Below are 12,668 nucleotides of genomic sequence, written 5' to 3'. Positions count from 1 at the left end.
CCCCCCCCCCCCCCCCGCAGAATGCCCGCCACGTCCCACCCAGGGCTCACGGGGCTCCCTGCTGAGTGCTGGCTGCATGTGACATCCGGGTCTGGTTCCCAGCCGTGAGGGGGAGCCTGGGGGGTCCGTGGGATCCGAGGTGCAACCGTCCTGTGAACGCACCTTCGGGCCTGGATGAGCCGCTTCACCAGTGCCATCTTGCTCTGCAGCTGAGCCAGCTTGGTCTCCTGGTCCAGGGGGCTCTTGGCCTTGGCCTTGGCCAGGCACTTGCAGGCCTCGGTCAGTGCCCCGTGGGCTTTGTCGTAGTTTTGGTATTCATCGATCTCCACCTGCAAGGAGGAGACCCGTCAGGGCCCGCAGGGGTCCACGAGCTGCCCCGGGGGCGGGGGGGACCGGGGAAGGGGGACCGGGGACCGGGTGGAGGGCGTGTACCTGGGCGCAGGCCTCGTAGAAGCTGGCCAGGAGGTCCAGGGCCCGCCCCTTGGTGTAGAAGCTGATGATGGTCTTCATGATCTCCGGCTCCTTCCGCCAGTCCAGGGACTGCAGGTAGTTGGCAGCCATGATGTAGATCTCCTTTTGCCTTGAGACGCCCGCAAAGAACACGATCTTCTCCGTGTCCCCCGACTTCAGCAGCGCTCTCATGGCCTAGACGGGGAAGCGCCAGGCAGGCTCACGAGGATTTCACCACCAGAGGGAGCTCAGGGCTCCTTGGTCCCTGCAGGACGCAGGCAAGCCCGGGCAGGGACAGTCCGTCGGGCTTAAACTCGCTTAAACTCGGGGCAAGCGGAGATGCGAGCCGCGGGCACGTGGGTGCCACCCCGCCGGCGGGCGTGCTCACCTTGAGCTTGTTCCCCGCCTGCGTGTACTTCTTGGTGGCCAGGTGGTAGCTGCCCTGGCGCATGCAGCAGTTGGCGATCTGCTCCAGCAGCTGGCGCCGAGACTCTTCAGACAGGTCCTTGGAGTCCTTGGGCACGGTCATCTTCTCAGCCATCTCCTCGGTGATGGTCATGTTCTGCTCCAGGCAGAGCTGCAGGGCTTCGTGGTGCTGCAAGGTGCCGGGGGGGAGGGGCGGGAGGGGCGGTCACCACGGGGCCCGGGGCGGCGGCTCACCACGCAGAGGCCGACGCTCAGCCGGGTGACCGTGTCACGCTATGCACTATGCAGGGCAAGTGGGGGGCAGGGAGCCCCAGAGCACACTGTCCTGCTTGTGGGAGGAAAGAGAAGCCAGAAATTGATTTTCTTCCACGATTCTTCTCAAATTTTTAAGTTAAGGGTTTGAATTAATTTTCTTAAAAATTTAGGGGAAATTTTGTATCCTTCACTTGAGGGCAGGTCTTGGAGGAGATGCCACCTCTGTGGTTTGGACGGCTGCGCGGTGCTCCACCACAAGAGGACGCTGGCTCCTCGCCGCCCCGCCCACAGGTGCACACCTGCCTCGTCACGCGGGTACAGCCCTGGCGTGCCACTCCCACGGCCGTCTGCCAGTGCGCTGTTGGGACTGATCCCGGGCCAGGATGGGCAGTGCCTGCTGCGTTCCTGTCCTGCCCAAGCACACCTGTGTCCCACGACAATCCAGGGGGTTTGCTTACCTTTTCACCTTCATGGGTGGAATCCGGGGCAAACGGGATCTCCGTGAGTTTTGATTTGTATTTCTCTTATTACGAACGAGGCTAAGAATCTGATGTGCTGGAACCACCCACATTTCCTTCCTTTTTTTTTTTTTTTTTTAAGTTTACTTATTTATTTTGGGGGGGAGGGGAGAGAGAGAATCCGAGCCATCCGCAAGGAGCCTGACATGGGGCTCGAACTCACGACCCTGGGATCATGACCTGAGTTGAAATCGACAGTCAGATGCTTAACTGACAGAGCCACCCAGGCGTCCCCACCTACATTTCCTTCTTATAAGAAACTGTCCATAATCTTTGTCCTTTCCTTGTGAGTTGCTGGTAAATTTCCTACTGTTTATAGGAACTCCATACATATTAGGAACAGGACACTTTGGGATAGAGGTAGAACATATCTTTTCTCATTTTATTATTTATCTTTACTTTTTTATGGTGTTTTTTCCACGTGTTATTTTCAAATTTACATTTGGTTACATCAATGAGTCTTTCCCAGTGGGTTTTGAATCCTACTCAGAACACACCTTCTGTGTTTTCAGACTGTACGAGACGTCCTGTGGCTTTCGGTGCTGGCTGCCGTTTCACTGGCACACTTAAATCGTAGACACATCTGGAACTTGCTGGGACACAGGAGACGAAGAGGGTTTACTTGAGTGTTTTCCCAAGTGGCTGCCTCGTTGCATCAACCCCTTTGAGCGGACGGTTCACCTTTTGCCCCCGGTTGTGAAGCGCTCCTCAGCACCTGCTAGATGTGCCTACGTAAATGGTTCTCCTTCTGGGTTTTCTAATATTTTCCACTGACCCGTAGGCCTGCTCATGGACTCGACCTCAAGTGTTCTATCTCCGATGCGTTTTACGATTTTGGGGCCTCGTCACCGCTTGTTAATCTTCTTCCAAATTTTTCCCGGCTGTTCTGGTTTATCTGGGTTTCACTGTGAAACTACAGAATCCACTTATCTGGCTAGAAAAAGCCCTGTGGTGTTTTTGCTGGCTCAGATTAGGCCTGGGGCTGCCTTAGGGAGGGTGGACATGTGCATCTATCTGCTGGGTCTGGCCATGAACCCGGCACGTGCCTCTTACTTGGGCGAGAATTCTCGTGTCGCTCACCAGGGAGGCACGAAGCTACAAGCACAATTGTGGCTTCAGGAAGAAATAGCTTTCAATTTGGACAGGCTGATTTCGCATGGCTAACAGGTTTCTTCATCTCCATTCAGTGGCTATCAGGGACAAGCCTTCTACTTAGAGTATGGCTGCAACACGCCTGAGAGTGCTACCAACAAGTGACGGTTAGGACGTGGCAGGACGGGAGCCCTGTGCACGGCTGCTGGCAATGAAAACCGGGGCAGCGGCTGTGGAAGACGGTCTGGAGGGTCCTCAAAAAACTAGAACCGAGTTGCCAGATAGTCTGGTAATTCCGTTTCTGGGTAAATGCCTGCAGGAATTGAAAGCAGGGTTGGAGAGAGATTTGTACAACCGTGTTCACAGCAGCAGTATTCACAGGAGCCAAGAGGTGGAGGCGAGCCAGTGTCCGAGGGCAGGGAAACGCGAGGCACTGCCTATGCGGAACGGAGTACTACTTGGCCTGAAAAAGGAAGGAGGTTCTGACACCTGCTACAGCACCGATGAACCTTGACGGTACGACACTCAGTGAAACAAACCGGACCCACGAGGGCAGATCCTGTATGATTCCACTTACGTGTGGTCTCCGGAGTCGTCAAATTCATAGAGGCAGGAGGTAGACGGTGGGTGCCGGGGCTAGGGGAGGATGGGCAGCTGGCATTTCAGGGGGACAGAGCTTCGGTTTTGCAAGATGAAACGAGGTACGTGGAGACTGCACCACAATCTCAACGCACTTGACACTCAGAAAGAGCAGGGCACCTGGGGGGCTCAGTCGCCTAAGTGCCTGACTCTTAGTTTCGGCTCAGGCCATTATCTCATGATTCGTGAGTTTGAGCCCCATATTGGGCCCTGACAGCACGGAACCTGCTTGGGATTCTCTCCTCTCTCTCTCTCTCTCTCTCTCTCTCTCTCTCTCTCTCTCTCCCGCTCTCTCTGCCCCTCCTGCGTGTGAATGCTCTGTCTCTCTCTTTCTCTCTCTCTCTCTCTCTCTCTCTAATAAATAAAGCTAAAAAACTTTTTAAACACACTTAGAAAATAGCTAAGATGCTAAATCTGATGTCATGTGTGTTTGCCGCACACACGGAAAGGACGAGCACGCCGCCCTGGTTACGACGTGAAGACTCACGAAGGGGCTGCACGGGTGAGCCCGTTCCCAGGCTCCAACACCCCCAGGACAGGCCAGAGCCACAGCCTTCTTGTGAAACCGTAACCATGAGAGACGGCAAAGCTACATCCACCGTGTCTGGAAAAGGGGGCCCCGGGCTTCGGTGCCTGAGTGGGCGCCACGCGGGGGCCCCAGGCCGTACCTTCTTTGCGGCCAGGAGCAGCTCCACCGCCTTCTCGTACTGATTGTGCTCAAGGAAGAAGTCCGAGCAGCGGGCCAGGAGGGCAGGGTCCGACCTCTCGTCCAGGTCCTCCGCTATGAGCTGCAGGGCCACAAACTGCTGGGTGGCGAAGGCCAGCTCCAGAGCCTTGGAGAAGTGGCCGGCCTGTGGATGGCGGGGCACTCTGAGCGGCCGCCCGGGCCCCAGGTCCCGAGAACGCCCGAGTGGCGCCCCCGGCACGGCGGCAGGCCCCGGGGTACCCGGCCGCTGGCTCACCTTGTGGTACAGCATCACCGCCCTGTCCACGTGCTCGCCCTTGTCCTCGTAGTAGAGCGCCGCCTCTGTCATGTCCTCGGGGGAGCTCAGCAGGGCCAGGTTCATGAGCTGGTCGTCCAGGCCGTTCTCCTGCGGGGATGGGGTCGCCAGGGCCTCCTGTGCACTGTGCTGAGGGCGCCCGAGGAGCCCACCGCCCCTGCCCGGCACGCTGTTGGTCTACGTGACTGTGGTTTCCAGTGTCGAATGTCTCCCCGGGTCTGCACACAGAATTCTGGGGGGGCTCCCTTCTCTTCCTATTAACAATGTTGTAGGACCTATCTGACACGAGGGCTCTCCAGGCTGGGCGGGGACACTCTCGCCCACTCAGAATGTCCCTCCTTGCTGTGCACAGGCCCCAAGCGCCAAGCCAGCCTGAGTGCTCGCTTTTGCAAACACCGCCAAGGAGGCTGCGGCAGGCGGATGGGGGGCGGATGCTCCCGGCGCCCAGAGTGAGGCGGGCGTGGTGGAAACAGGCCGGGGTGGGGAATAGGGCCTCGCGATACAACTCTCTCCTCTTTCTGAAGTGACCTGGACGGAGCCTCCCACCTGCCCGGCTTTAGCCACCAGGGGCTGCACGCCGGCCGGCCGCCTACCTTGCACAGGCGGATGGCGTTGTTGAAGGCCTGTGCGCGCGCGTAGAAGTGCACTGCCTGCCTCACCTCCTCCTGACTCTCGTACTGGCGGGCCAGATGATAGGACGCGGCCCAGTTTCCGCTCTCATTTGCGATCTCAGCAGCCTGGAAAGAGAGCAGGGAGCCCTGGGGCCATGTCTCTGCCTCCCCACGCCCGGCAGGCCTGCCCCCTGCCCCCTCCGACCTTCTTTGTTATTTTTTTTTAATGGTTATTTATTTTTGAGAGAGTGAGAGATGCAGAGAGTGAGCAGGGGAGGGGCAGAGAGAGAGAGGGAGACACAGAATCGGAAGCAGGCTCCAGGCTCCGAGCTGTCAGCACAGAGCCCGACGCGAGGCTGGACCCCACGAACCATGAGATCATGACCTGAACCGAGATAGGAGGCTTACCCGACTGAGCCCCCAGGCGCCCCAGAGGCGTCTACCTTCTGGATGTTGCCCTGGAAGCAGTGGATGCGGACCAGGGAGAAGTAGTCCTGTGCCAGCTCGTAGTAGTGCAGTGCGGCGTCCATCTCTGCCTGGCTCTCCAGGTACTGGGCCCACCACCTCCACAGGGTCCTGGGGGGAGCCCACGATCCCCTTCAGGGCCTGCACACCCTGGAAAGGAGCCCCGGGACCCCAGCACCACCGGCAGCCAGGAGGGCGCAGCTCTGCAGGAGAGCACGGATGCCTCATGCTCCGCCCACCCCGCCACCCACCCGAGGGAAGCAGCGGCAAGATGCCCCTGGGCACCACGGCCAACCCTGCGTCTGCCCACCACCTGGCGGCGACACTAACTTGTCCTTCATCTTATTGACGTAGAGCTCCAGGGACTGTGGGTCCTCCGAGAGCATCCTGGGCACCTCGAAGCGGTGGGTGTCCGACTTCTCGTAGCTGCAAGGCCAGCGGGGCAGTGGCTCCTCCCGTGGTCTCAGCGCTGCCGGCGACCCCAGGCCCGGAGACCAGAGCCCAGCGCGAGACGCTCGGGGGCCTGAGGTTCTGACGAGACTGAGCTCCTGCTGCCCTGCGGAGCCTCCCACCCAGAAGGCTGCCACCTGCTCTGTGGCGGGGCCTCAGCCTACAAGCTTCTTCTGAGCGCCTCCAAGGCCCTCCCCGGGGCAGAGCATGAAGCAGGGGCATGCGGGCCCCTCCCGGCCCTCCCCACGGGCCCTCGCTCACTGGCCAAGGGAGCAGGGGAACAGGGGCCCGTCCCGGCCCTCCCCGCGGGCCCTCGCTCACTGGCTGAGGGCCAGGCTGCGGTCAGCGCTGGCCTCCAGGTGCCTGGCGTAGTTGTAGTAGGTGGTGCGCAGGTGGATGCGGTCCCGCAGTTCCGCTGCCTCCACGGCCTTCTGCCACTGGTCGGACGCCTGGTACAGCTTGTTGAGGAGGTCGTAGCGGCCGCACTTCCGGTACAGCTGCTCGGCGTCCTCCTGGAGAGGGGAGAGCGAGCGTGGGCCCTCGGGCTCCATGAAGCCTGCTGGTGTCCCCTGGGGGTGGCGATGCCCAGGCCAGCGTGGCAGTGTGTCCCGCGGGGAGAAAGCATCAGCCAGGAAGGCTGGGGGGCTGCCCTGCATGCCGGGGAGGAGACCCCACCTGCTGCACCGTCCTGCGGACCCCAACCCCACCTGGTCTCCCAGGTGCATGACGGCCTGGGAGTCTCACGCACGTGCCTGAGACGGGGAGGACAGCGGAGGAGGACACAGGCCTCGGTGGCGCCTCAGGGGCCTCGCCCTGCTTTCTGGCGGAAGCTAGTGACCCAGAGGAGCAGACGCAATGGCCTCCCCAGTGGGGCCAGCCGCAACCCTACCTCTGCCGCAGGGCAGCCCCCCCCCCCCCACCCCTTGCGCCTCCCGCCCGCCCTGGGGCTTTGCCGGACTCACCAGCATGCCCAGCTGTATGGCCAGCACGGCCACCCTGGCCTCCAGCTCTGGCTCCTGCTCGGCCTCGCGCAGCGCTCGGGCTCCGCGCGCGTGGCCCATGTTCCCCAGGCACACCTTGGCGACGTCCAGCCGCTGGGTCTTCACGCACACGCGGGCCATGTTCTCCCAGACTGCCTCGCTGTGGGGGGGACATGGCAGCCGTGTCAGCTTGGGGCCCTCGCGCCACCAGCCCCACAGAGACGCGTGCCGGATGGGCTTCCTCGGCACAGCGATACGGCAAACCGGGGCCCCGACTCCTCCCGGGGCTGAAGGCCACCTGCGTGTCCTCTGCAGCCGACAGGGCCAGGGACGTGCTCAGGACTTTTTCCTCCCTGCCTTGATGGCCTTCTGCTGTGCAAATGCTCCTCTGAAACACACCTGTCCATGCCCTCAGCTGGGCCGAGGAAGAAGGGAAAAGGCCACAGGGAGGGGGGGCCGTAGAACCTTCACACCCCAAGGGGCCTGGGGAAGGGGGTGCGGGGCCCCAAGCCTGATGGACTGAGGACCAGTGCATGATGCCCAGCGTGGGGTCGGAGGGCCCCTCATCTGGGCTGAACAGAGGCAGGGGTCCCAGCACATCCCCCGGACCCCGTCCCTGTCCTCATGCCCACGGGCCCCCGTGACCCCACGCAGCCCCAAGGAGGGGAGGTTCGGAGGCATGGGTCCCACCCCCCACCTTAACCTTCCAGCAACCTCTCTCCTGCCAACAATGACCTGGGGCTCCTGCCCTCCCTGGGTCTAGAAACTTCTGCCTTGAGGTAGCTTCCCCCTCCCACCTTGGGAAACAATAGAATTCAGGGGTCCTGGCGCTGTGCACCCTGCACTCAGATCCTCTCTGCACAGCGCGGGCAAGGAGAGGGCGGCTGGGTCTGCGGCGCCCCTGGGGCCCCCGGCTGTGTGGTCAGTGCATCTAACCGCAGCCTTGCCTGTGAAGAGCGGGACTGCTGAGGAACGGGGAGGGAGGGAACGCTTGTCAGGGCAGAACCTCCTGTCAGCGGAGGCACGTGAGCACGTGGCCGGGGCTCCAGGAGGGCCGGCGGTGGCCGGTGAGCCTGGTGGTCACAGTCAGAGCGCAGGAGCTCTCTTCCGGCTCACGGAACTGATGGAGTCGCTGCCCCTCCTCCGCCAGGCGGACGAGCCAGGGCTGCCTCGAGGTACTGGATGGAAACAGGCTCCCCCTCCCTTCCGGACGCGTTCCACATCAGAGCCTTCTTTAACGTACTCTCCACCCGAGGCTGAGACCAGCGTGGGGGCGGGCCGGGGCCCGGGGTCCTCGTGTGTCCCCACCCTCTGCCGAGTTGTGAGCACAGATGGCTGCCATCTGCGTATGATGGAGGGGCAAAACCCAAAGAAGCAAAGGAACCCGGCGGCCCATCTCAGCTCTTTCCCAACTCGGTTTCCGGTGCACTCCTAGGCTAGAGGGGTCCGGCAGGCCGTACACACGAGCAGGGAACAAGCATGCGTCGGGAGGACAGCCCGAGCCCTGGCCGCGGGGCTGAGGCTGTGGGCCCGGCAGCCCCGCCACCGGCCTGCACGCAGGACCGGGGGCCCTGGGCTTTGGACAGCCGCCAGCCCGCTGCAGCTCCGCGCTTCCTGTCGTCCCCGCCACGACGCGCTCACATCTGCACTTCATCAACATGAGAGACGCTGACGCCAAGGCACACGGGCTGCCTGCCGAGGGGCCTGGCCTCAAGATGGCCTCTCTTGGAAGAGCTGCCGGAACTGGCCCCTGAGGCCCCTCTTCTCGGGCTTGCCCCTCAGGCTTGCAGGGTTCACGGCCTCCCGGTGCACCCAGCAGCCCCGGCTTCGCCGCTCTTAGCTCCCGCCACAGTGCCCGGCGCAAGCAGCTCTGGGGCACAGGGAGGGCCCTTGGGGGTTTGGGTGCCCAGGGTGGGCCCCGCGGTCCCACGGGTGGCTGAGGAGGGTCCTCTGTGGGCAGGGCCAGATGGCCGATGGCCTGACAGGAGGACCCAGTGAGTGGCCTGGGCCTCCCTGCCTCACCTGGTAGAGGGGCTGGAGGGAGCTGACCCAGTAGCCACCAAAGTCCACCCTGGGAGAAGTGACCTAAATAAATGAGGGGGAGGGGACTGATCCCTTCTAAAGGAAGACGGGGGAGAGGTGCCTTGGCGAGGTGACCCCTGTACCATGCGCTCAGGGACTCGGAATCACACGCTGGTCCCAGACCTTGGAGAAGGGGGCCATAGGCGGAGGGCTAGGGGTGCCCCTGGAGGGCAGACAGGACCCTGCCCCCCCCCCCCCCCCCCCCCCCGCCTCCGGGAGGCTGGAGCAGAGGCAGGAGAGAACACAAGCCAAGGAAAGAAGGCAGGTGGGAAGAAGTCAGCCGGCACGTTTGCTACGAAGGACACGTGCTGTGACACGAGCAAAGCCCATCAGGGACCCAAAGCACAGACGTTGTCTTGAGACTTATGATTCTCCAAGGACCTGCCCACCCCCCCCCCAACCGCCTTTCAGGGACATAGGCTTGGTGGCGTGGGGCTCCCCGAGGCAGCAGGCACAGGGCCCCCCCCCCAAGAATGGGATGCAAAGTCAGGGGGGCTGTGACTGTTCCCGCCATCCTGATGTTGTGATAATCAGCGAATCAGCGCAGCCTAAGCACTCGCCACGTTAAGACCATGCACGTGACCCCAGACTGACTTCTCTCCCTGGGTCTGCTTTTATCAACGCTGGTGAGAAACTAAGCCTGATTTACATGACGGGTCACGTGGGGAAAGTCTGTGACTCCAGGTACCTGACTGTCCTTGAGACTGATGGCGCGGCAGGCTTGAACGTACTTTTTGAACACAACGGTTACTAATCTCACGATGACCGCTTGCCATTGAATGAATTGTAAAACTGAACCCCCCTCCCCCTGCGCACACACACACAAGGGGCCGAGGCTTCCAGGACACGAGGTGGTGAAGTCGTTGGAACTCTCCAGAGCTCCAGAAGCGGCAGGTGAGCAGGGCACAGGCGTCCCAGGTGCCGACAGGGCCAAGCCGAGGGGACCGAGCCCGTCCCTCTCCAGATTGTCGGGCCCCTCTCGCAGGTGTGTGGCCTCCTCTCCCATAACGAGGGCGCCCGGTGCTGGCCGGGAAGCTAGTGAAGGCGGCGAGCAGCCAGAGGGGCCCGAGGGCTTTCCCCGCGCGATGTCCAGGGTACGTGTGTTTGTAGAGGGGGGCGCGGGCGCCGCTCTCTCTGTGCACAGCCGCTCCGGGGCCACGGTCGGGCACGGGATTCTCCAGTGGGGTGACACGGCCTCCCCCGAGTGTCTGCACACGCAGAGGGGCTGCAGCCCCCTCGGCAGGGACATGCCCTCTGCCCTCAGGCCCTGCTGGGCCACCTGCCCTGCACGTCCAGAAGCCCACCTTCTTGCACCTCCAGGACAATGCTCTGGCCCGGCAGGTCTGCAGGTGTGGCTCCAACCCAGGCAAAGGCCTGTGTCAGGAGGCTTCTCTACCACGCCCGGCCATTTCCTCCACCGTCTGTGAACTGCCACGACGAGGGCCGGGGCACTGTGGGTTGCCGGTACCTACGCGCTAGGGGAACGGCCGGCAAATCCCTACAGCCGGTGACTGGCCACCAGAGCCCTGCCCGTCCTGAGCTGGGTGCAGATGTCCCCAGGCCCAGCGCAGGGGCTCATGCTCCGGGCGGTTATCTGCCGCCGTGGTGCCCGAGTGCCAGGCTGGCGGGACCGTGGGCCTGCTCCGGGAGGGCAGGGGAGGAGGGCCCCGGAGCAGGGCTTCAGAAGCCCCCCGCTCTCCTCTCAGGAAATGTGTCCTGTCGGCGTCTGGTTGCAGCAGCCTTGCCGCTCTTTGTTGCAGTTGGCTACGCCCTCCATCCAGCTCACAAAAAACAGCCTCAAAAACAACCATTTCCTCTCTGCCGAGGGGGGGACACACGCGCGCGCCGCACACACACAGACGCACAGGCACTTCCCCGCAGCAGGCCCTCTGCCTTCCAGGACCGGCTGTTCCGTGGAGGAGGCACAGGGCAGGGGCTCGGGCAGCCAGAGGCTGAAGCGCTCCGGCACAGCTGAACTGGCCCGACTCGGAGCCCGGCTGCTGGGTTTGCTCCGAGGAGCTGGTTCTAGGGAGCCAGGCGGGACATACCCCCACGTCGCCGCCCGCCTCTCCGGTGGCTCACGGGGAGGAGAGGCCTAGCTTCTCAGGAAGACGGCGCACGCACCACTCTGGACTGTTGCTGGCGCCCCGGATCCCTCCCCGGGATGGGCGGAGAGGCTGGCTGCAGCTGGGGCCTGGCCCTGCTCCAGGTGCAGGAGGGAGGGTAAGGACGGGCCCAGGTGGGCTCACCGGCACCTGTCACATGGGCCTTCCAGACGCCTCTGAGAATGAGCGGTGATGTCCTCTAGCAGCCCCTAGCTGGTCTCGGCTCTCCCTGGCCACAGCGACTGACCGGGGCTGGGACTTTCTCCAGGACAAGCGGACGGCACCGGCAGTCAGCGATGACTGTTCAGAAACTGGTGGCCACAGCAGTGCTGGTGGCCCTGGTCTCTCTTGTCCTCAACAACGCGGCGGCCTTCACCCCCAACTGGGTGTACCAGACGCTGGAGGACGGGCGCAGGCGGAGCGTGGGGCTGTGGAAGTCCTGCTGGCTGGCAGATGGGACCCGGGGAGGGCCGAGCCCCGGGGCCCGGCTGGGGCCGGCGGACGCCAGAGACTGTGAGGCCCTGGGCTGGGGCTCCGAGGCGGCAGGCTTCCAGGAGGCTCGAGGCACCGTCAAACGTAAGTCTGCCGACTTCTCCGTCTCCTTTAGAACGGTCGGGGCACGTCGTGGGCATGGGGCGCGCGTCTGGTGATGGGGACCCGGGCAAACCCCGAGCTCTGCGCCCACCCTCCAGGGGAGCCCCGGCCACAGTTCTGCTGAGCCAGACCTGACTCTGGCTCCTTTTGGGTGGAATTCTTGGAAGAGCATGGGGCTTTTCTCTGCCTTTATGCAAAGCTATGGGGCAGATACATTAACGAAATCAAGGAAAATACACTCTCTTTGATGGAAAATACAGATCGTTAGTGAGTGAAATAAGCAAGAAGCTTAAAAACACGGCTGAGTTCTGACTTCATTCCACGGATTGACAGAGTCGTTCAGGCAGCGACTCGGGTCAGATGGCAGACAGGACCTCTGGGAGGGGACCAGCCTGGGGGCAGGGAAGGGGCTCAGGACAGTGGCTCTGGAGAGCAGAGCCCCTCATGGGTCTGTCCCCGCCCCAGCTGGTGGCCCGCGGCCGGTCTGTTCACCACTCTGGAAGGGGGGAACAGGACTTTGACCGTGGGGTCGGGTTTGAGGGTAGGGGAGCAAAGGGCTCACGGGTGTAAGACACTTGTCACCTAATGTGTCACCTATGTGGTCACAGTGGCTGACAGGCAGAGGTCTTCCGGAGTGGACCCTGTGAAGCTGCTGCTGAGGGTCTAGCTCCAAGATCAGCAGGAGACCGAACTCGAGCTGGTCCTTTAGAGAACGTGAGGCTTCGGTGGGGGTTGTGTAACTGCTCTTGGAGGGTGTCCCCAGAGTCCTCATCGGTGACTACCCCCACCTGCCACATGCCGGGGGCCCTGCCCGGCTCAGGGGCCGGGGTGGGGGTGGGGTCCCATTCCACAGGCAGAGACAGAGGCTGCAAGAGGCACGTGCTCCACCGAGGTCCCTGTGGGGAGGCCACCCCAGTTTTTCCGCCCAGAGCCCCTTCCTCTGGGTCTGGGGGTCTCCTGGCGGGGGGGGGGGGGGGGGGGGGGGGGGGGGGGGGGGGGG

General features: G+C 62.7%; 2 protein-coding genes and 1 pseudogene across 6 annotated transcripts in view; 2 read left to right on the top strand and 1 right to left on the bottom strand.

The window, feature by feature from the left end:
• Nucleotides 1–12,668, bottom strand: part of IFT140 (intraflagellar transport 140) — an 84,560-nt gene that overhangs the window by 13,160 nt on the left and 58,732 nt on the right. For all 5 annotated transcript variants that reach the window (XM_040459468.1, XM_040459469.1, XM_040459470.1 and 2 more), the window contains 10 exons: nucleotides 6,870–7,047; nucleotides 6,229–6,419; nucleotides 5,788–5,883; nucleotides 5,436–5,568; nucleotides 4,975–5,118; nucleotides 4,343–4,471; nucleotides 4,049–4,231; nucleotides 839–1,045; nucleotides 433–645; nucleotides 163–329 (listed from right to left, as the gene is read on the bottom strand). In XM_040459468.1, coding sequence (XP_040315402.1) covers nucleotides 163–329; nucleotides 433–645; nucleotides 839–1,045; nucleotides 4,049–4,231; nucleotides 4,343–4,471; nucleotides 4,975–5,118; nucleotides 5,436–5,568; nucleotides 5,788–5,883; nucleotides 6,229–6,419; nucleotides 6,870–7,047 — 1,641 coding nt within the window. The remainder of the gene's footprint in view (nucleotides 1–162; nucleotides 330–432; nucleotides 646–838; nucleotides 1,046–4,048; nucleotides 4,232–4,342; nucleotides 4,472–4,974; nucleotides 5,119–5,435; nucleotides 5,569–5,787; nucleotides 5,884–6,228; nucleotides 6,420–6,869; nucleotides 7,048–12,668) is intronic.
• Nucleotides 9,465–9,604, top strand: LOC121019826 (uncharacterized; annotated as a pseudogene).
• The window catches only part of TMEM204 (transmembrane protein 204), a 15,480-nt gene continuing 13,191 nt past the window's right edge, over nucleotides 10,380–12,668 (top strand). The window contains exon 1 of the mRNA XM_040459479.1: nucleotides 10,380–11,650. Coding sequence (XP_040315413.1) covers nucleotides 11,371–11,650 — 280 coding nt within the window. The 5' untranslated portion in view covers nucleotides 10,380–11,370. The remainder of the gene's footprint in view (nucleotides 11,651–12,668) is intronic.

The sequence above is a fragment of the Herpailurus yagouaroundi genome, unplaced genomic scaffold (assembly GCF_014898765.1).
Source record: "Herpailurus yagouaroundi ecotype Mexico unplaced genomic scaffold, PumYag 222, whole genome shotgun sequence".
NCBI classification, from domain to species: Eukaryota; Metazoa; Chordata; class Mammalia; order Carnivora; family Felidae; genus Herpailurus; species Herpailurus yagouaroundi.
Note: the sequence above shows the minus strand (reverse complement) of the source record. Positions and strands in the feature narration are given on the sequence as shown.